Source organism: Sturnira hondurensis, unplaced genomic scaffold, assembly GCF_014824575.4.
Source record: "Sturnira hondurensis isolate 20B ecotype Veracruz unplaced genomic scaffold, ASM1482457v3 Scaffold0010128, whole genome shotgun sequence".
NCBI classification, from domain to species: Eukaryota; Metazoa; Chordata; class Mammalia; order Chiroptera; family Phyllostomidae; genus Sturnira; species Sturnira hondurensis.
This window is the reverse complement of record NW_028082759.1, coordinates 13,948,894-13,973,561: the sequence shown is the minus strand read 5'-3', so window position 1 is coordinate 13,973,561 and position 24,668 is coordinate 13,948,894. Positions and strand designations below refer to the sequence as shown.

The window sequence follows — 24,668 nt, the reverse complement described above, 5'->3', positions numbered from 1 at the left end:
GAGTACCTTTCTCTGCTGAAAATGCATTAGTACTAGTCGTCCCCCCACTCAGACAGTTACTAGTTTTTTAGTTGTCAGTGTCCTGAAGTTCCCCCTTTGCCCTGAAGTGGCACCTAACTTATCTGTACCAAAAAAAAAATGTATTAATATATTGTGAATCAGTCTTATGAATCCCGCTGCCATTAATCATAAACTCGAACAAAAACATCGGGTGCTAAGAAATTGTGCCTCGTTCCTGTAAACTCCATTCTTTGGTGAACGGGAACGAAGTCGCAATCCTTATGCCTTTTTGCATTTGTGCTGAAAGCACAGTTGTGAATCTGTGGGTTCTGGGTTACCTTTCCGAGGATTTTTTTTATCACATCTATTATTGTTTACTGATATACTCCTGAAAGGATTACAATTATGAAAAATGTTTGTACATGGCCCACTACCATTGCTGTGAGATTAAAATAGAAATGCTTAGAAAAATTGAAGCTAGGCTGACTATAGCAAAGGGTAACTTTGAAAAACTGCACGTAAGTCACTCCAAAGTATCAAAAGAAATTTCTGAAACCTGCATCATTCTTTTTCATACATTGCTTCCTAATTCCATAGGAAATGAAGATTTAAAGTAAAACAACAAAATTTCTCCCCGTCACCCTGTTTTTGGAGGAGCTGGGAAGTCTAGAGAGTCATTCTGCAACTGCCTAGGTGAAAAGTGGAAAACAAGCTGGGTCATTTAGTTAAAAAACAAGAACTCTCATCTCAGAACTGACTTCTTCTGTTATCTGTCTTTCATTCTGAATCTTCCACCGGAGGTGACTAGGGCACTAAAGTCTGTTTTGTAATATTTTATGTTCTTTGTCTCATTTAGTGATCAAGGAGTTATTTTTTAAAGGTTGGAAGTAAAATACTTCATATCTGCCATTTTAAAAAGTTATATAAAAAGCTTTTAAAAATATATGCTGTGCTTGAAATAATTTTCCTTTTTTAGTAATTAAATCTTAATAGAAAAACATTTTTAACATTTCATAAATGAAGTTTTGTTATTTCTTTTTAGAATGAGTTATATGAGCTATCAAGATTGCATATTTAAAGACTAATTGATGTTAACCTATTAATAGTTAATAGCTTAACTAACTTCACTATTAACTAACTTAAAATAGTTAAGCTGTTTTATATGGAAAAATGAAGTTTTTCCAGAGTATTAAATATAAAGGAGTATATTCAAGTTTTTAATCTTTGTGCAATCCAAATACATGGCCTCTACCTTTTCCATTATAAGCAGACTCTAAACCCTCCTTAAGTTGTTAGCAGGTATGTTTGATAAGATGAAAATCAATTTTATTGTTGGTTTATTATTTAGGTCAGTATTTATGATGCTACCTAAGAAGGAGATTCCATGATAAAATAAATTCAGATGCTGCTCTTGTTAATTTCCCCTTTTCAGTGAACCACAATAAACATCGGCATGTTAAAGGCTTTGATAAGTCCGCAATAAACCAACCTGCTTACATTAATGTTAGTTTGCATAGTGGTTCTCCAACTTATTTCACCAGACAATTATTTTTTGTTTGCTTTGCTAAAACCTACGAACATCCAGCAGAGTCATGCTTTCGTAGACTCTACCCTGAGTATCTGAGGTAAATGTTGCCAGAAAAAGAATGCTGCTTAACCCTTGACAATAATTTAAAGTCAAGTGCAAATAACATTGAAGTTATCTATTGATCCAGTTGCCATTACCATTATTGCCATCCCTTCTCTAGCCCCATGGGGCACGGGGCCCTAATCTTCATGTTACAGATGGTACAGAGGTCACTCACAACAATGGGTCACAAAAGAAATATTGCTGGGGACAAAGAAATACTTTAATAAATGGAAAACAATCCAAAAAAGCAATGACTACCTGACTTTAAATACCTCTTTGCTATAAAACAGAAAACGACATTTTGTAAAATAATTTAAATAAGTCTAGGTTCTTGCTCCATAAGTCTTAAGAGACAGAACTGGCCCCAGACACCTATTGTGAGTGCCACAGCTTTGATGAGATGAACTTCACAGTGACTCTGGATGGCCAGTTGCTCCAGTGAGAAGAAATGAGGATGATCAGAGATACGCTCCTTCAGGACAACTGTCGCAGGTCCCAAACCATATGTGAGGAGTACTGAGGTACCATTAGCAGATTTCTACAGACTAGACAAAGTGTGTGTGTCTGTGTGTGTGCATTAAGATTTAGGATTAATTCCAGTTAGTAAGAGTGAATGCAACCCTGCCCATTTCCTGGGACCGTTCTGGGAAGAGCTGGGACAAGTAACAATTTCCCCCAATAAAGTTTATGTGTTAGTAAATATGAAAAAAGGAAAAAATTTAAAAAATATGCAAATGTTTATATATCCTTCAACTGAAGTATTTCCAATAATAGTTATTGCAGTAATTTTAATAGTTCAAACAAGCAAAAGCCACTGCATTTTGAAAAAGATAACTCTATGGAGGAAGAACTGAGCAAGAGGTAATTTCATTCCATTTAACAAATGCAACCTTGGTTACCATGAATATATAATGTACCACTCAGTAAAGAAAATATTTATTGTCATAACTTACTCAACATGTATAAGACATTCATTATTATGAAATTCGGACTCTATTTTGGGGATTGGATAAACATTTTTTATTTATATGTATAGTTACTTTTCCTTAATAAAAGTATAAGTGAAATGATTTCCGCCTTAAAATAGACTACTTATCATTTAGTTTCTTTATAATTACAAAATGCTTATGATAAGTTTCTCAGAGTCATGACATCTTACAAAGTGATATATTTGGCTCATATTTATTCTACTCAAATGAAAGCCTCAATTGAAAACATTTAGTGAGTATGATGAATTGACATGAAAAAATGACCAGTGGGCAAATTCTATCTTGATCAAGTCTATGTTCAGTGTAAATACCACTTCAGAATTTGGGACTGGTATTACTGTGTAAGTTTTTTTACAACAGCATTTTTATTTACAACAGTTAATTTCTTGAGAAATTATGTGTAAATCACATTTTAAAATTCACTAAAGTGTTCTATTTTTTAAGTCAATCCTACAATTAAATGCTTTTCATAATACAAGTAACCACCTCCTGTCTATCCACCCCAGTTCACTTACGGTGCTGGTGGTAGGGTTTTGTGCACCTCATATTTGTAAGTCAGGTCGCGAGCTGATGAGAAGTACATATCAACTTTCCTGCAGAGGCTGAAGGACTCCTGCTACCCTTCAGATTTCCCCATTGGAGCATCAGTAGCAAAAAGTTGCCTAATATTTCCTCACAGAAAGGCCTGAAGTGGAATGTCGACACCGTTATGCTGGGGCCTGAGCTTCTCTTTCTGAGCCCTCTGATATTTTCACACCAAAAGTTGAAAAGAATAATTTTGTGTCAGATTCTAGGATTTCCTGTCTTTGATTATATAAAGTGACTAATTTCTAATATGTAGCTAAGAATTACTTATGGCAGCAATATTGGCATTGTAAAGAGTGAAATATTTTGTTCAATACTTGAAACAGAGAGACTTTCAGGAAAACATATTAGGACAAAAAAGAGGACTTTGTTAGACATGATGTGATGGGACACATAAAATTAACAATTTTATTCCTAATTGTGAATTATAGCATTTCATGTCTTCTCACTATTTACTAACAAAAATTTTCTGATTGATAGCTGTAAGACTTATTGGTGAAACCTTCAAACTCCATTATATAAATGCTAGAAAACCAGTGTAATTTTAAATTTATAGTGCTTTTTTGAAAGTTTCTCCTTGGTGAAAGTCAATCATATATAAAGAAACACTTTGGGAGGATTTAGAATTAATGATACAGAAGATTTTAACACATTGGAAAGTTTCGGCAATGTCGTCATGAGCTCTTCCTGGTCTCCCCTGCTGCAGAGCGCCCTCGCCCGGGTGCCTGTGTCTGGGGCAACCCCGGGACTCAGGATGCCTGTTATTTGTTCCCTAAGGATGCTTAGTTGACTAGGCTGAGCTGTGCCAAGTTGCCTTAATGTCTCAACTTGAGCTGTGCCAAGTTGCCTTACTGTAACAACTGGGACTCTTCCCTCCACTCACCTTTCCTCTCAGCCACCTCGGCCCTGGTCAGGTAGTGGTAGAAGTGATCCAGCTTATTGGGCTGCTCCTCCAGGGGTCTCTGGGACCAGAGGAGAGACCTGAGCCTGGCCTGCTCCCTGAGGGCCTCCCACTTCTCCATCAGAGCGAAGAGCTCGGTGAAGGACTTGTGGTAGCCGTCCCGCAGCATGTCCACACAGATGCTCTTCATGTATGAGTTCTGGTAACTGCGAATAGAGTCGGAACACTCAAGGCGTTATCTCAGTTCTTGAAATGTGTGCACTGCTTTTAATGCTATAATAATCAGAGATTGGATTGTGCTGCCTTTTTCCCCCCAGTGAAAGCACTGAAAACTATCTCTGCCTCAAACACTAACAGTGGACCGACTTCAGTTTCATGAAGGCTGCCAGCAGCTAATGCAGTAGTTTTAATGAAACTATATTATAAATATATCCATTCTGGAGTTGAGCCCCCCTTGGTAAGGACAAACAAGCTAGTTGACTGATGTCTTAGTCTGTGTGAGCAGCTATGACAAAATCCTACCGAGTAGCTTATTTTCAAAAGAAACTGCTCACACTTTGGAGGCAAGGCATCAGTGTGGTCACCTTCCGGTGTGGCCCTCTTCCTGGTTCGGGGCTGGTCCCTTGCAGGTGTCATGTCTTCACATAGTGGGAGGGGCTAGGGAGCTCTCTGGAGCCTCTTTTACAAGGTGCTAACTCCACCACGAAGATTCCTCTTGTGACCTAAACACATCCCAAAGGCCCCACTTGCTGGCACTTTCAGGGATTTGGGTTTCAACATAAGAATTCGAGGAATACCAACATTCAGACCATTGCAATTGACAACATCCCAAATCACTTGATACATTTATGAGCCTTTCACCAAAACAAAACCATCAGTAAACCAAGCAAATATTAAACACATCACTTAATATCAAAGCAAAGCACTTTATTGTAAATTGTTTCACTGTGCATTGTGGAGGCTCATTCATTCATTTATTCATTCATTCATGCAGAACATTCATTCAATAAATTATTGAAATTTATTACTAAATACATTTTTTAAAGTTAGGATTACATTAATGATTTATTAGTATTCCACTACTAAATAATATATCATATGCAAAAAGATAAGTTGACAAATGAATATTCTACTTATTTATTCAAACAACAGCTAATGAGGTTCATTCTAAGTGCCAGGCACTGTTCTAGACCAAATAGGTTCAATGTCCTGGGGTCAGTTTGTATTCTCGTGAACGAACACAACCAACAAATAAGTGTACAAATAATAAATAATGTCAGATGATAAAAACTGCCGCACAGGGACTAGGGTTATGAGATAACACTGTATATGTGGTGGCTATTATTCCACTAAACAGGAAATTAGAGGCCCAATGATCCAGGTTTATGTTATTTTACATTCTTTCTAAAAAACAGGGGACAATGAAATAGTTAAGACAATGGATTTAATGTGACACGCACTACTTGCCACAAAAGTTTCAGCCTGGAGTGGAACTAGCCTAGAATTAGCCCAAGCACCCAAGGTCTGATCAGAACATCCAGTTCCACAAAATCTCCCTGGACTCATTTCTTCTCATCTGGGAAATGCATATATTAACAAATGCCCTGCCTGCATTGCAGGATTCTGCTAAGAACAAATGAAATTACGTATGTGGAAATGATCTGAAATGCTAAGTTCTGCTCTAGTGGTTCTCAACGCCCCGCCATGCCACACAGTCACCCGCAGAGTTTAAAACAAACAAAACAAAAACACCCAGCCCCCACCTGTAGAAAGTGTCTTACGCAGCCGACCAGCTTAGCTGAACAACGAAGTACGCAGAGTAGTGAAGAGGAGGGTAGCAAAAGAGGACAGTTTTTGAAAAGGCAGGACCCAGATAGTGAGGAGACCTCAGAGTCACAGGAGCAAGTTGGGACTCCAGGCTGGGAGTGAGGTGGAGCCATCCAGGGGACTGAGTCAGGAACATGACTTGAGGAGACTGCATTGGAGAAATCTCTGGAAGGACTGCCCCAGCTGGACTACCGCCCCCCCCCCCCGCCCCCCACCCGCCACCCGCCAGGGCCCCTACTGCTGGAGGACTGGTCCACAGAGGGAATAAAGAAACCACATTCCTGGGCCAAAAGCTCAAAAGCTACTGTCTTGTATGAAACAAACAAATTATTTGAAATGGGGAAAAGAGAAGCCATAACCTATTTGAGTTTCTGCCCTCTGAGATAGAGTGTGGAGAAGCAGCAGTGAGGTCCTGTGAAGGGCTGCGTCCTCTCTCCCCGCCCCTCCCCGCAATACCAGTGGCCACAGGCAGGGGGCGTGTGCTGCAAGGCTATGCAGGGAGCTGCCCACGGGGGCAGAGGGAGGACCCAGCTGTACCTGGGAGCACAAACAGCATCCTGGAGCTACTGAAGGAGTCAGGTCAGTGCATTTCCAGGGCGGACAGAAAGGGAGGGATCGAGCGCACCAGAGATGGGCACCCGTGTAGAACCCCACCGGTCAGGAAAGCACTCAGTTTCCAGTAAAACTTGCCTCACATGGCCTTCAGAACTAGAGAGTTTTATTTCTCAGCACAAGGTACCTGAAGGTAGGCAGCTACTGGCCTTGGTTCAAGGCTCATGCCTCTGGGATTATTTTAACCTTTCACTCAGCCTTGTCCCCTGCTGGTCACTGGAGGGCTACCAGCTCCAAATGACCATTTCCTCCTTCGAGGTGAGAAAAAAAGGGGAGAATGGAGTGGCACCAGCTGCGTCTTTGCCTATTACAGGGAAAAACATTTCTGCGACCACTAATGGATGTCCGCTTTGGTTTCACGGGCCAGAACCCTGCCATGCGGCCACCCCTGCTGTAAGGAGACTCGAAAGCAAACATCCTGCCTGTTCTGGGGCACGTTACCACACTGAACAAAACTGGAGTCATACTAGCCAAGGAGAAGGGAGACGAGGCTACAGACAGGCACATCAGGGTCTATCACAAGGTCCCAGATCAAGATCTGGAAGTAAATGCTGACAAACCGCACGTCCAGCGTTTCCAGATAAAGCTGGACAGAGTGCCGATGAAATGTGAATGTCACACAATGGAGCTGAAGGAGGGCAGGGGGACAAACAAGTCGGTGGCCTCAACACAGAGTTATGAGATAAAGATATCGAATACTTAGTGAATGAGTGGGTGTTAGGGTGATGACGGAAAGTAGGACAACCAGGTTTTTGGAGTAACTTCATGTGCTAAGAGGGGAACACAAAAGGACGAACAGTTTTAGGGAAGGAGAAATGGATTTAGGTTCAGAGAACGTGAATTTGAGGAGCCTAAAAGGACATCCAAGCAGTAGCCCCAAAGACAGCTTTGCGGTGGTAGAGGCGGTCTGAGAGGACAAGGGGCTGGAAACCCACCCTGGCTTCACACCAGCACGGACGCTTCACTTCCTTAGGTTTACGCCTGGGCTGCCCAGCACGCTTTCCTGTGAGTGGAGAGAGCCTTCTGGAGCCAAAGTAAAGAATATTACGAATAAATAACTCTTAGACTATTGATTTTCAACAACAAAAATAAACACTAGACAGGGGGCCATCTCAGTTCTAATTGCAACGGGGGCAGAAGTGCAGAAAACCGCCCCGGGAGCCTCATTTCGCTCCCCTGGAAGAGGAGGCTGCTGCCGGTGGACCTGGCGCTCCCCGCCCTGCAGAAACAGCTGCTCCCCGCTGTGTGTCCTCCAGGCTGCACTCGATTTCAGACTCCCTAGCCAAGGGGTGGGCCCGTGACCAAAATTAAGGCACTGGCCTTTCTCCTAAGATTTCGGATCTTGAGGCAAGAAACATGAAAATGTAGAAGGCCATTGGAGCTCAAGCAACCTGGTAGCGACATCCTGAGGAGTCTCAAGCAGATATTCCTACCCAGACCCATCGTACGCCCCAGGTCTTGTCCTGTCCTCGCAGCCAATTCTCCCCTAAACTCAGCGAGTCACCTAACACCCCTCCGGTAAGATCTTTCCCACTTCATCTGGTCAGAATCAGCTTCTGCCATCTTTGACCAAAGAATACAAAAACGGATTCAGAAGGTTCTGGCCTAAAATGGTTTCCAAGACGTCTTTCAGCCTCAACACTTCTACAATATATAACAGCAACTTTTAAGATTTCAAGCACATTCAGGGGGTGGGATGGGAGGGGAGTAGACAGAAAACTGTACTTGAAAAATAATTAAATAAAAAATTTGGGAAAAAAAATTCAAGCACATTCTAAAAACAGACTTTTCTTTATAGAAAACAGATTTCAAATATCAATAGAATCGTATTTTCAAATGCATTATGTTACTAGGCTGCTATTTCTATTTTATACATGTGTGTTTGTGTAGGCACGTGCATATGTATCATTGTTTAAGCCTTGTTACTAATATTTGAGAGGAAGAAAGAGGATTGTAGTGAACTGTTAAACAGGTTCCTATTCAAACCTTTGAAGTTAATGCAAATAATTCCTTTTAACTGCAATAATTTTCACTTATTACAACAAACTAGATATCTGAAAATAAAAATATGTTAATATCTACCATTACATGTGCATTTCTCAGCTTTTATATTTCATAACAGAGAACCAAAGTCCACTCACTTTATGAAAGAGGAGTTTTTTAAAATACAAACAGAAATATAAATGGAATGCAAATTCACTAGTTTATTTATTTCATTTGGACATAAAATGTTTGGTCTCTGGTTTCATTTACATATTAAAACAAATATTACTCCAAATTAAAATATGTTCTTTCTAAATATCAGGAGACGAAAAGTATCCTTGACTTCAAGTCAGCCTACAGGGTGAAAAGGGAGAATCTGGAAAAATTTATGGAGAGATTTGATAATGTGTGATTGGAGAGGAGTTGTCCTGACAGAAAACACCAGTCATGAAGCAGAGGTTGTGATGTTCACGGACGTGCGGGGCATCAGTAAATCTACATCCCACGGAAGCACCGGGCCTTGTGGGGCCCAAGGTAGGACGCAGCCGGAGAAGGGACTTAGGTGTAGGTTTAGGCAGTCATGCATTTCACATGGAGTCTATTACTATTCAAAGGCATTATTCAATAGAGAGCCTATGTTTAAGTATTCTGAATTTACATCAAAATTTCCCTAAAAAATTCTAAGATTAAAAAAAATCCATGGACTGACAGGAAGTAAAACAGAACCATTTGACACAACTCCACAGCATCTGGGTGCTCGGAGATGCTGGGAAATGGGAACTTTCCATTAAAACAGCTGCAGAAGCAGAATATCGTATGGAAATTCCACCTTAAACCATTTTGAATAGCTACTGTTTACAGAGCACCTACAATGTGCCAGATGCTGTGTAGACATTATTTCTAAAAATAACTCTACAAAGTACTGCTTCTATTTTTGCAGGTTAGAACAAAACCAAACCAAACCCTGTCTTCAGTGAGGTGGTGACTTGCCCAAAGCCACAGTAGCTAAGACATGGCAGAGGTGGAATTCATACCCAGGTTTCTCAGACGGGAAATTCTGAATTTTTCCACTTTACCACATTGCCTCCCTCATGTCAAAGATTGTTGATATCGCTCCTCCATCCCCACACAGTTCCTGTTTATCTGCACTGACTGTTTCAGAATTTGACATAACTGGACAATGTAACTCCAATTTGAAAGCTGTTGTTTTTGCCCTTGTTGGATTATGACAGCTGTCATTCTGTGACTGTCCCGAAGAACCCCTTTCCCTACAACGAGGGAGCAGACAACCAACAATATCCTTTCAAAGCCAATTAGATGGATATAATTCCCACTCAAGTGTATACAAGAAGGTCCCCCCAAAATGCAATTTATTTATAAAAATGGTATATCTATTCTTATATGTTTAAACTTCAGACACCTTGAAAGTACTCTCCATTTGATGCAATACACCTATCGAGACATTTTTTTCCACTGCTCAAAACAGTCTTTTGAATCGCTTTGAACAGCGATTTTGATGTTTTTTAGTGTTTCTGTTTAGTGTTTTACCTCTTCCGCTTCAGCACAACATTCCCAGTGTAGACTTTTCTCATCCGCGCAAACAACAACAAAAAAGTCACTTGCACAGGGATTCAGTGAATAGGAAGGGTATAGTGTGAGGGTCCTGCTGGTTTTTTTGTTTTTGTTTTTCTCAAAAACTGCTGAACGCTTAGCATGCTGTGGGCACGTGAGCTCATAAATCCCCCACCATGAAATAGGCAAACACATCGAATGAGTCTTCGAACAATTCACTGAAGCCAGACACAGCACAATACGCCAGCTTGTCCACTGATGCAGCCGGGTTCCTAGAACACTCACCCAGCAAGGGAAGCCTGCACTACGAGGGGCCTGCCTTCCAGGAGACAATTTGGATTTTGTGGGGGTCTGAGGCAAACATAAAAGGATGAAAAGCACACACTTCTACAAATATAAAAACCATGAATAGATAGAATAAATAGATATGACAACTTATTCTCCCTGCACTTACAGGTATTTATACTTATTACAGACTTTCAAAGTGAAAATGCATTATCAACTATTCTATTATAGTGTTAATACATTTAACATATTTTATAGCACAAACTGAAATAGTATATCAAGGTGAAACTTCAAAATCAGTAAAATATTTTAAAAGCAATTCAATAAAAAACTATTACTTTAAAAAAGATCATAAAATTTTTATTTAATCTGACAAAGAGAAACTCAAAAGCCATGTAATATCTAATCAAAAGTCAGGCTAACACTTTTATTCCATTAAATTAATATTTATAAGTCACTAGTGGGTTATCTTTGTGTCAGTTATAACAGTCTTGTATTCATATTGTAGGGACAAATGTTATTGGAATCCATGACGGGATAATTACATTGACTCTTAAATTAATACTTAAATATCTTCAGTTAATATAATTTCTATGGAATAAAGTCACTATTCTTACCCCTACTTTTCAGTTAGGTATATGTTATGTACAACTAGAATTGAGAAAAACATCTATTTTTTTCCATACACACACACATATACACACTAATAAAAATCATGTAAGTTATTTGGGTATGTTTTATATTTTTTTGTGAGAAGGACAGTTGTTCACCAAAAAGCTAAAGCAAAGATACAGCATTTTCTAGCATTTAGAGAGAAGTTAGAAAGAAAAAAAATTAACTATGTTTGAAATGACTTTGCTTTAAAAGGATGTAGAATGACTTTACAATAAAAACTGAAAGCATTTTTCTTAATTTTACATTATCATGGTTTTTAACAATGATTAGTAATAGTGTTGAATGATGCTGATTAAGTATTACTCTAGTGACAGTCAGACATATTTTTGTCTAATAACGCTCAGAGAGTTGAGCTTTTTAGGGCCTTTAATTTATTTTCCATGTTTAGTACTTCAAACTATAGCAAAAAGAAAAGTTTCAGTATAAACAAGTCTCTTTTCAAATTTAAAGGATTTCCAATGAGTTGACTGGTCTCTGGGGGCATCTACTGGAAATTTAGCAAACTGCAGTTACATCATGTAAATTTGATAACTTTCATTATCCATCTTAATACAGATATTATTTTAATTGATATGCAAATAAGGACACTCAAAGAAGATAAATGTAAAGTTATGCATGGTATTCTATCTCATCCATCTGGTAACAGCAAAACATGTAGCTGTCTGTGAGATCAGTTAACAAACACTCAACTCTTAAAAATGGAAATAGGGCGGATGGCGCATCGCCGGTGAACGGTTCTGCAGGCATTCAATTCTCATGTTTGGAAAACTTGGCAACGTATTTTAGAGATAAACATTCACATATTAATGAGGCATTTTATTAATCTCAATTAAATGTACATAAAAAGCACTTTTAAATTTATGATGGTTTCTCCCAAATTCATTTCACATTTCACTATATCCACAAATCATAAATAAACTGATAGTCACTGCTTATATTCTATATGATTTAATTTAACTATTTAGAGGTTAATACCTCAAAAAGTAGAATTTGCTATACTTGAAACCAAAGAATCTATTCTTTATTATAATTAGCCATTACAATTACAATTAGTCATTAAAATGAACATAGCTGTTAATTTTTCCTAAACATTTGAAAGCATCCTTAAATAAAAGTGAATATATAGTGAACATAATATAATCACTGTAGCTTACGGAGAGTTTTAACATTTATTTCAATAAAAAGACTCTTATAATAATATTTTTGGAGTTATGATTAATCAGGTAACAGAAGTTTTAACATCACAGCCATTGTAACAATCTTGATTTTCTTTGTGTAATTTGAATTATATTTTCTTCATGAGGAAATTAAAAAGATAATTTTAAAGGTATCTTAACAGTATTATACTTATCTTGTACCATAATATACTTCATATATTACTATAATTTCATCTAAGATCCTCCTAATAAAGACTGAGACATATAACATTATAGCTGTATTTTTAAAAAAAACTTATGCATGTATTCATTTATAGTATTTCTGAAAATTTTATTAGTATTACTAGCCAAATAAATAGTAAACTGAAGAAAGTAATCAACATTAAAATGTTATCACAAAATCAGAACCTAATCAAATCCTGATTAAAAGAGAAGGATTTTCATTTCAATTTAGATTTATTTTTTATATATACACTTATTTGATAACTTAAAAATAAATAAATAACATCAAACCTCAAGCAGTTACTGAATACAGTGTTTTGTGATTTTTTAAACAATTAGAAATTTACTGATTTGAGTCTTTAGAGGAAGTTGTCACAGAGTCAAGTTTTCTGGGAAAACACAAATTTTCATCCACTGAAATAAAAGTTAGAAAAAATAGACAGACTTTCAACGTTTTTAAAGTGTACAGGAATATTTTAAAATGCTACTTGGAAAAAACTAATCCAAGTCAATCTTTAATTCCTTTTTAAAAAACTAATAATAATAATTACTGAGGAAGTTTGCCCCACAGTATTTTTTAAATGGGACTGTTACTAACATAATTCTTTCAATAAAAAATAAAATGCTAAGAAAATTGATCAGCAAAGAATTCTTTCAATAGCACAGTAAGTATACAGTTCAATATGGGTGATTTTATTTTAGGATATATGGAATATTCTCATAGAATAGAACAAAATCATTTCTCTGATTCAATTATGTTAAACTGATATTTAGCAAAAAGGCAGTAACTCTGTGAGATCAATAAATATTAATCAATCAAATAGAATTTTTGCTGGCAACTGTCACCCAGTATCACTGGAAAGCTGTGGTTATTTAGTAGACAGACTGCAAACCTTACAATTGCTTTAAATAATTTTCTTAACATAAAGGCATTTTTTAAGGTACATACCCTGTTAAAAAAGAATTACTCAAAGGATTCCCATTCAATCAAATATTTGAAGTACAGCAATTATAATCAATCAGAAATGAATAAACTATTCATTAATCAATATAAAGTATTACCAAAATATTTACCCACACAGCTTTCACACATATTTCTTTACTGCATATTTTCTTTCCTGAAATATTTTCTTTACTAAAAAAATCTCAAACTTAACATTTTAAAAAGCCTTTCTTTAGAAGTTCAATCAAGAAGCACTGGAAAAATACTCTTTATGAGGCTAATTACACATAAAACCTTTATAAATAGTCTTATTACTTGCAAACTCCCTGGAGAAATTCAAACATATTTTTACAAAAGATATTTTAAGCCAAAGATTGAACATAGAAAGGTATGAAATTAATATCATTGTTTAAAAAGAATTTTCAGTGAAACTATTTTCAAGCCAGAAGTACCACACTGGAATCCAAACACCTTTGGCTAAATAAGGCAATAATATTAATTCTTGGGGTTTTTTTTCAATTTACACTATAACTTTGTACTATAGAAAAACATAATTATAAAACCAATTTAAATTGGTTATATTATTACTTAACCATTAAGTATGAGCTGAAAAATAAAGCTTGAAAATAATCTTAGATTTTGGATTCTGTTAAATTATTTTTAAAAACCTGAATGTTCCTCATCCTAATGTAATGAGAATAAACATAAGAAAAAAGAGAGAAAAACAAAAAAAAGCTTTATACTACATGACCACAAACGCATGTAAACATGATCATACTAGCTCATCATCTCCACATTTTTGTGTAAATTACTATTTATAATTGTTAATTAATACAAAACTGCACATGATACATTACTCTGTTTTTAAAACATAATTCTATGATTGCTCCACAAATTTTTTGAAATCTACTCTAGGACAATTTGCCTCTAATAATATCATTTATTTTTTTTCCCTTCAGTTCTTCACCTCTATATCTTTATAAACAAAAGAACCATCGATTTCCCATATAAATTGAGTGAAACACTAAATTTTGAACAAAAAATGTAAGGCTGGAGAATATAAACACAAAACTTAGTAAAAACAACAAGTTGCATTAAGAAGAAAACTTCAGCTCATTGTGCTGTGCTCTATTTTCTTTTTACTAAAGTATGTCATACATTTTATCTTTGCAAAAGTTTGACAAGTTTTGCAAGTAAAATTCTGTTTCCTCTACGCTTGCTAATAGTCATGAGAATCTGTAGTTTGCACCTTCCTATTAAAAATGTATTGTATTTTTTGAAATTATTCACCCCGCCTTTTATCCAGACCATGTCTTTGAAAGGAGGAAGTAGATAATAAATGGAATAATTCATGATTCCCCATTAAATATGAAACTTTCTTTTGCAGAGTTTAGAAAATGAAGTTCTACATAATGTACAAAAGTAGATTAGAACTTTTTTAACCTTTTCAAAAAAAACCTTTCACATTAAACAACTTCATGAAGAGCTTTCTTTGAAAAAAAGGTAAACCAATCAATTCTTTACACCTATAGCTTCAGCACATATACTGTACTGTTGCTCCTTCCAAAGCTATTTTCTCAGAATACTTAAGTATTCATTCTAATAATGGCAAGAAAAATACTATACAGGAGGCTAAAGTATTAAGTATTAAGAAATATAAAACTGGTGTAAATTACAAAGGGAAAACCATGCAAATTAAAAATGAAAACAAAATAATGTATTATTCATGCTCATTTCAGCAATGTAATGGACAATACCATAAGAGCAAATAATAAAACCTGCAGTTACATTTCTTTTATCATGACATTTCCTCTAATGCGGTAATGATATTCTGCCATGAGAAAGACTATATGTACCTTTATAAACTTTTCTTTACAAACTATCCATCGGTACTCTGTTAACCACACTCTTTTGCCATTTTTTGGATAAAAAAAAATAGAAACTAAATCAAATAATTTTAGGCTCATTCCAGCTCTGTCGTGTTACATTTCTTGGCTAAGAACTAGGTGGTAAATGTAATTGAAGAGGCATGTCAAGTTCTGACATTTTTAGGGCAGCAGGTGACCTCAAGTTTCTATTGTGGAATAGTGCATCTTTGCACTCAACATATTCTAATTTTCCCTATATCAAAAAGACATTAAGAATACATTTTCCCCTTTCCACCTTACATGTGTGAAAGATCAGGACTACAGTGGAAGCTTTGGGAAGAAACCTTCCCTTTGTGCGGTCTCAGTTAACGTTACAAAGGAGGCGTGTATTGTGTCCATGTGAAAAATGAGGCAGAATTTCTCACAGGCTGTGTGTACATAAAGATCTACCTTCCAGAAGATACGTTTCCTTTTACATTTAGTAAACACTAGATTAATGAACACTAAGATAAATCACTCATTATTAGGCTTTGGCTAGATAATATTTGTATATAAATATCTTATTTTCCTGAATGTTGCATTCATTTTATCACAGCTATCTAAAACTATTTAGGAAATTTATACTTACAACTAAGATGTGTCAAATCAACTATATGCATCAATAAGAATATTGTAAGAACTAAAGTAAGTATTTGTGAGAAGATAAAACAGCCTTGAATTCAAACTTTCAGGAAATAGTAAAAAATTGATATATGTGGGATTATAACTTTCTTGAGACAGAGAACGTGTCATTTGTGTCTTTTTTTTTTATTTAACTTTTGTTCAAGTACAGTTTTCTTTCTTGTATTCCCAGCCCTGCCCCCCCACAGTTTCTTTTGTGTCTTCATATAATAGTGCAAATGCCAACAGAATGAAATATTGCATAACACTATTAACATAAAACAATATAGAATTCATAAAAATTAAGGGGGCATACAAATATCACCGATTCATAAAGAGATTAATTTTATGAGAAATGCAGCCGTTAGGAAACAATGCAGCTAATAACATAATTTCAAAATCTAGAAAAATTTGAGAATAAGGAGAAATGTATTTTGATGCTTTTTTCCCCATTAAGTACAGATAGTGCACTTTTCTGTGTTTAGAAAAGCACGTTTTGTGTGCTACTTTGGCATAGCATACTACTTTGGTTTACACATGATCGAGGCTCCCTGAAGCAGAGGTTTTCCTATTTGCTTTCTTTTTAATTTTTTATTTAGCTTTGTTTACATATTTACTATTCTTTGAGATTTTTTACAACACTGCTCATACAAAATACTATTCTGTTTTCCTTTTACGTAATGGCTTTTTCTGGTGCTGGTGTCGGGCCAGTTCCGGTCTCAGAGAGTGAGTTCAGGAGTGTTTCTCCCTCTTCTATTTTTGCGAAGAGCAGGAACCCAATTAGCATTATTTCATCCTCACGTGTTAGGTAGAATTCACCATGAAAGACATGTGGGCCTGGACTTTTCTTTGTGTGAGGTTTTTAAAACTACTAATTCAATGTCTTTAACGGATGTAAACTTACTGTTTTATCTAGTTCTATTTAAGTGAACTTGGCAGTGTCTTTCAAGAAATTTAGCCATTCCATATAAGTTATATATCAGCATAATTACATTTGTACGGTCTTTACTGATGTGTCTCCTCATCTCTGAAATTGGTAGATTGTGTCTTCACTCTTCATCTTTGATCAGTCTGACTCAGCGTTGATCAATTCTACTGATATTCTTAGAGAACTAGTTTTCAGTTTTGCTGATTCTGTTTTTCTGCTTTCTGCTCTCATGTCGCGATTCACTTTTCTCTGCTAACATTCAGTTTAAATTGTCCTCATTTTCTAGTGTTTTTTTTTAATGAAAGCTTAAGGCATTGTCTTTGAACACTTCAATTTTTCTCATGTAAGTATTGTAATGCTATAAACTTCCCCTTAGCACTACTTAGCTGTGGGGCACAAATTTTGATACACTATGTTTTCTCTTTCATTCAGTGCAAAATATTTTCTAATTTGCCTTGCGTTTTCTTCTTTGACCCATGGCTTATTTAGAATTATGTTATCTACTTGCCAAATTTGTGGGAGTTTTCCAGAGACAGTCTTGCTATTATTTCAAATTAAATTTGAAATTGTTATAAATTTTCATTGTTATAAAAGAACATAATCTGGAGGATGTAAATACTTTTATAGATATTGAAATTTGCTTTATGGCTCAGAATATAATTTCATTTGATACATGCTCCATGTGCAACTTGAAAATCATGTGTGTTCTGATGTTGTGGAGTGTTGGCAGAATGTTCTGTAAATGTCAATTATTTATGTTGATCGATGGTCTTGTTCAAGTCTCCAATATTCTTACTGATTTTTTATCAATTATTGAGAGAGCAGTATTATAATCTCCAATTATAATTGTGGACTTGTCTGTTTCTCCTTTTCTTTCAATTGGTTTTTGTTTTATATATTTTGAAGTTGTGTCATTAGGAATACAAACATTTAGGATTATGTCTTTTTGACGAACCAACTCTGTTTATCATTATAAAGTGTCACTTTTTACTCCTGGTAACATCGCAACTGCTTTCTGAAAATGTATATCTGAAAATCTTGAACTCTCATTTTTCTTCTCTTCTTTCTCATTATGTTAAGACTTCACTATCTTGCCCTCACCATTATGGCTCAGTTGCTTAGGCATTGTTCTGCAAAGCAAATGGTCACCAGTTGATCCCCAGTCAGGGCACATGCCTAGGCTGTGAGCCAGGTCCCCAGATGGGTTGTGTGCAAAAGGCAACTAATCCATCTTTCTCTCACACACTGATGTTTCCCTCTCTTTCTCCATCACTTGCCCTCTCTCTAACAATAAATAAATAAAATCTTTAACAAAAGACTTTACTATCTATTGTAATTCTATGTAGTTATTTCAAGTATAGGAAGCAAATGTGCTTAGCCATCCATTTTGATCTTGACCTTAAAGTGGAAAAAAAAAATCTACAGTAAACTTTTAAGACAACACCCTCTTTCAGCAACATACCTCTTTAGCTGCTCCAGTTGTAGGATTCGAGATTCTTCCTGTGAAGCTTAAGGGGATTTTATGGAAGTTTGGATCAAGATTGTAGAACGCCTGGGCCCTAATGAGGCAAACCCAGAGGAAGGTTCTAGATCCCCAGCAGTAATGGCAATTCGGGAGGCGATGGGAAATCTGATTTCTAATGTATGTCTGAGCTGTTTTCTGTCTAGCTTATTCATTTCTCTCTCTTTCTGAAGCATTTTTTCCTATCTTATTTCTTCTTATTATTTATAACATGAGATGGCTCTGGTCAAATTATGTAACCTCTCTGTGCCTTGTCTCTGGGAGTAGTCAACTCTCCACAAGATTATTGTAAGGACCACTTAAAACAGACCAGCTACCAGTGAAGATGGAGGCATAAGTAAGCACAGATCACCTCCTCGCACAACCATAGCAAAGATTACAACTAGACTACAAAACAAATATCACCCAGCATCATCAGAACATCGAGCTTTGTGGAAGTCTGATTAAACCGAGGGATTAAAGAAGTCCCATCCATCAGACAGGTAAGAGGGCAGAGATGCATGCAGAGTCACGGAGACCCGGGGGTACAGAGCGGGCAGTCGCACACCCACATGTGGTGGATAAAAATCAGGAGGGACACCTCAGGAGTGATGGATCCCAGCCCCAGACCAGACCACCCAACCCAGGGTTGCCATGCCAGGAAGATACGCCTCCATAACTTCTGGCTGTAAACACCAGTCGGGTTTGGGGCAGCGGAAGAAACTGTAGGATTCCCAGGGGTCTCCTCTTAAAGGGCCCACAATGGACTTAGGACTTTGGCAGACTCACTTCCTCTGGGCACCAGGGCAGCAGCTGGAAGGGCACCAGCAGCATATGGTGAGGAACTGAAGTATCTGGCATCAGGGCGAGTCCTGGGGGACACCTTCTTCCCTTACCAAACTCCAGAAGCCAGGAAGCAGCACTGTCCCCTTTCTGAGCCCTCTCCCACACAGCCACAGAGCAGGGACACCATATCCGAGGCTCCATCAACCTGGTTCACGTGGGTTGCCCCACCCTGGAGATTACCTAAGGGTCTGCCCTATCCAATTTACCTGTGCACTGGTCTATAATATGCCATGCTACTAGGACAGGGAGTCAAAGCAAATCTACCTAATACACAGAACAAACACAGGGAGGCTGTGAAAATGAAGAGACAAAGAAATATGGTCCAGAAAAAAGAACTAAACAAAATAGAGATAAGCAACCTTTTGGATGCAGAGTTCAAAATATTGGTCATTAGGATGCTCAAGGGACTCATTAAATACTTCAGCCACATAAAAAAGACCCAGGCAGAAATGAAGGTTACACTAAGTGAAATAGAGAAAAAAATTATAGGGAACCAACAGTGGAGTGGGTGAAGCTAGGAATCAAATCAATGATTTGGAAAAAATAAACATTCAATCAGAACAAGGAAAAATATTCCAAAAAAACCAAGGATAGGCTAAGGAGCCTCTGGAACAACTTCAAACGTACCAACATGCGAATCATAGAGGTGCTGGAAGGAGAAGATAAAGAACAAGAAGTTGAAAACTTATTTCAAAAAATAATGAAAGAAAACTCCCCTAATTTGACGAAGGAAATAGACATACACGTCCAGGAAGCACAGAGAATCCCAAACCAGTTGGACCCAAGAGGACCACACCAAGGCACATCATAATTAAAATGCCAATGGTTAAAGATCAAGAGAGAATCTTAAAAACAGCAAGAGAAAAGCAGAGTGTTACCTGCAAAGGAGCCCCTGTAAGACTGTCAGCTGATTTTGCAAAAGAAACCTTGCAGGCAAAAAGGGACTGGCAAGAAGTATTCAAAGTGATGCAAGGACCTGCAACCTAGATTACTCCATCCAGCAAAGCTATCTTTTAGAATGGAAGGGCAGATAAAGTGCTTCCCAGACAAGGCAAAGCTAAAGGAGTTCATCATCACCAAACCATTATTACACGAAATGTTAAAGGGACTTATTTAAGGAACAGAAGGTCAAAACTATAAATATTGCAATGGCAATAAATTCACAACTATCAACAATTGAATCTAAAAAACAAATTAAGCACAGCAGAACAGAAACAGAATCATAGACATGGAGATCAGTTGGAGGGCTATAAGTTGGGAAGCGGAAGGAGGAGACTGGGGAAAAAAATCAGGGATTAAGAAGTACAGCTTGGTAGGTACAGAATACACAAGGTGATATGAAGAACAGAAGAGGAAATGGAGAAGCCAAAGAACTTTTATGCATGACCCATGGACATGAACTAAGGGGAGATTGCTGGAGGCCAAGTGGGTACCTGGTGGAGGAGGGCTAAGGGGGAAGAATTGGGACAAAAAAATTATTAAAAACAAACCACAATGAGATACCACCTCACAACAACAACAAAAAAACACAGACTAACTCACAATGTTCATTTAATGTATCCTTTCTATTACTGTCTTGCCTGAAATGAAACCTAGCTAAGAGATGTAATATTTGTGATAAACTAAATATCAATATCCATTTTATTGTTTATTAGGAATGCAAAATTATATGATAGTGCTCCATTTTTCTTACATAATGTCATGTGATATCTTTCCTTGGGAATTTATTATCAGGAAAAAGCTTATTTCTCTTGAAGAACTGACATGCTTTCTTCCATGGGGTACTGAGAAATGCATAGCCCATGACATCTCCCTTCTGCCCAGCCTGCCCAGAAGTTCACAGTGAAACTTACGTTTCCTTCGGGGAACTCCATTAACTCTCGTGGGCAGCGGATTTACAGACTTCTCCTCTATCTGCCTTTCATTTTCTATTTGTAATCTGGCAAGTGCGTAATGTAAAACGTTAACTTTATGTTTCCTCACTCCTCCCCAGAAAGAAAGTAAGCAGGCAATAAAGTGTTATTCTATCTAAGTCAGAAGAGTCTTAAAGAAGAAGGAAACACTATTCCTGCTTGCCGAGGATGCTCAGCCTGGAGCAGAGTCCGTATCTTCAGGCAATTCCCGGTCAGAGAGGCCTTTAAACTGCAGTTCGGTGCACACACACAGATGTTTCACATATGTGTATAGGAAATAAAAGTTCAAAACGAGCTAATACTCAGAATGTTCCCATCTCTTTATAAATATAAACTCGATTCATCCTCATACCTATTAATGAGCCAGGCCCTATGATTATTATTACTCTTTTTTTTTCAGATGAGGAAAGTGAGATAGAGAAAATTTAAGAGACCTGGCCAAAATTGGCCAGTGCTAGTAAGTGTAGAGCTGGAGCCCAGGGGGGTCAGGTTTCGGAATGCGTGCTCTACCTCGTCACATCTGGCAGCCTCCCAACATGTAGCTTTACTCAGTGCAAAGCACGCACTCTCCTGTTATTTTACTATCCTCTTGTTCATTTTAAATGGTCATGATCCCCAAACAGATGGGTTGTAACTATTACCCACTAATGGGTCACATTCTGTAGTTTGTGAAACATTCAAGAAGGAAAAAACGCACACAAACATGATTGTCCGCAGCTATTAAGAGAGTTGAAGTGGGAGCTCTGAACTCTACCACGTGGTGAGGATGAATCCGAGGAGGCCTCACAGAGCCGGTAGCAGACTGCAGCCGGAAGCTGCATGTTTAGCAGGTACACAGGAGCAGGGGAGGGAGAAGGGCATTTCAGACAGGGCACATGTACGGGCTGTGAAGGGGTGAATGTTCACCATTCACTGATCTCCCCCACACCTGTGAGCTAAGTGCAAGCACTAAGGACACACAGGTGAGCAAAGCATCCATGGCTCCAGCCCTCTTGCAGCTTAAGGTCCAGTTGAGGACAAAAGGTAGTAACCACAATACAATGCTGTAAGTGCCACAATGGGAGGGATTCAGGGTATTACAGATCTTAGAGCAGGTTTTGTTACAGGTGTTATGCTAGCAAGGTTACCTAATATCAGCAAGCCATTTAAGAATGAGTAAGACTTGGCCCTGAAATCATAAGGGGAGAAAGTATTCTAGGCCAAAGGAATGGTAATACACTAAAGCTGGGAGATGAGAGAGAATACTGTTTAACGAAGACCCAAGCACCTTCAGAGACAGAGAGGTACAGGGGTTGAAGAACAGGCTCCAGAACCAGACTGCCTAGGTTCAAATTCCTGCTCTTCTACTCACCAGATGTGTGACTTGGTATCTCTGTTATCTCTGTGCTTCCATCCCCTTAGCTATACACAAAACAAATGAAGCTTTTCCTGTAATTAAGTGAATTAATACATCTAAGGCACTTCGTTTAGAGCAGTATCTGAAACACGGTAAGTGCTCAGCAAATATCAGTCAATTATTTTGGCAAGGAATACATTTCAAAGTGGGAATGGAAGAGGTTACACAGGATGGGGTGTAGTTGGCCTTAGCTAAACCATATTGATTGAGCACCTACTATGTGCTGGGTGCTGTTACAGGTGCTACAGACTCAGCAGCGGTGAACATGACATTCCCCAGTAGCTCAGGCTAGTGCAGAAGGAGTCACCTTCCTGCCTGCCTGCATCCCGAATAAATGCCTCCACTCTGCTACCTAGATTTAGAGTGACTGCCCACTGTGCAGACACAGGTGTTGAAATTGCTTGTAACAAGTAGACCTGCGGTTTGTAAAAGTACCTTTGGAAGGCAATTTGGAAACAAATTCAAGATAAAAACCTAAGACTGGCAAAAGGACAATTTACTTTAATAAGTGAGTAAGTATAAGACAGTTCAAAACGGGGCAGGAGAGAAAAGCTTTAGAAGATGTAAAAACAAATGGTTCTTTGTGTCTTTACAACCCAAACTCTCTGAAAATGGTAACTGAGAACATTACCTTCCCCTGTGCCGACAAAGCGACACTCAGTGAACATCACTAATGGTGCTGAAAGATACTCTGAAAAAGCAGGGTCTTAGAGACGCACACAGTTCGAACTAAATCTGTTCTTCCACATAACAGACCTTGATATCTGAAGCAGAAAATAATAGTGAGCAGATTAGCATTCCCTGTCCCTTGATGATTTTGTTTATTTGTATCCTAATATGCATAGCTCAAGCTGTAAAACTGCCCCCCAGAAATTTTTATTTGAATCTATAAATGACACTTTTATTACTTAGCTACTCACAGCAATTATGGTATGATAATAAGGGATACATTAGTTCCTTTAAAAAAGCAATAATGCACTCTGATAATATGAAAATTTTTTAAAGATTTAATTTATTTATTTTGAGAGAGAGGGGAAGGAAGGGAGAAAAAGAGGGAGAGAAGCATCAATGTGTGGTTGCCTCTCACACCCCTCCGTCTGGGGACCTGGCTCATAGCCCAGGTGTGTGCCCTGACTGGGAATCGAACCAGTGACCCTTTGGTTCGCAGGCCAGCACTTAATCCACTGAGTCACACCAGCCAGGGTGGAATTTTTTTTAAAGTATAAAAACACAACACAAATTTCTTCAAAGATCAGTTAACTACTATTAATGAACTTATTTGAAGACTTAACTAAAAAAGTCAAATTATCAGTGTCAAATATAGATACATGTTTGAAAAACATGTGCCTATTAGGCACAACAATAGTCTGGCCACTTAAAAAGTAATAAAGCATACTGAAAGTCCTCCTGTACATGTGGACCACAAAAAACCCAGAAGCCTTTGGTCCTTTAACCATTTCCCTATTATGAAGTGAACTAAGCCCCACCGACTGAACTTGGCCATTCTAGGAACAAGACTTTAACCTGCTCTGCTCAGTCGCTCATTTACATATTATAATCCTATTGGGTTCATAAGACACTTTTGAGGAGTTAAAATTCCTTGACTTAACAGCCAAACAGTTACATGTAACGCTGAACTAAAGGTGTTGTAACCAAAGAATATTCATAGCAGGACACCTGTTTCATGGTGTTGTTAATCTGACATGTATTCTTTCACTTATTCATTTAGTTAACATCTAATCCTGAGCTCAGACCACATCCGAGGACCAAATCCTGCGCTGAGGCCCAGGGCCTGCACGCGCAGACCCACAGCAGCTCCTGTGGAGCAGTGGGCCTGCTCGGGATGCGACAGTTGACACATGAACCCCCAACGCAAGATGGGGACTGGGTTACATCAGAAATAAACCCAGATGATTTGACTGGGAGAAAGTGGAGGCCAGGCTGCTAAACCATGAGGTCAGGCAATGGCAGACAAGAGTGCCAGCAATAACACACTGAGAGTGGGGCAGGGTGGGGCGGGGGTGCGGGGAGAACGGGAGATGAGCTCAGAGTGGGCAGAGTCCCAGCCCTGCACTGCTTCAGGCTAACAATGGGAAGATCTTGGAGGGCTTTTAAACAGAGGAGTATCCCGATCTAATTCCTTCTAAAGATCACCCTTGAGGCCAAATTCTGGCC

At 37.9% G+C, this 24,668-nt stretch overlaps 1 protein-coding gene across 3 annotated transcripts in view; it reads right to left on the bottom strand.

Annotated features, from left to right (window-relative positions):
* TTC29 (tetratricopeptide repeat domain 29) overlaps nt 1-24,668 on the bottom strand; it is a 143,129-nt gene that overhangs the window by 106,629 nt on the left and 11,832 nt on the right. For all 3 annotated transcript variants that reach the window (XM_037058437.1, XM_037058436.1, XM_037058438.1), the window contains one exon: nt 4,088-4,311. In XM_037058437.1, the coding sequence (XP_036914332.1) occupies nt 4,088-4,311 (224 nt within the window). The remainder of the gene's footprint in view (nt 1-4,087; nt 4,312-24,668) is intronic.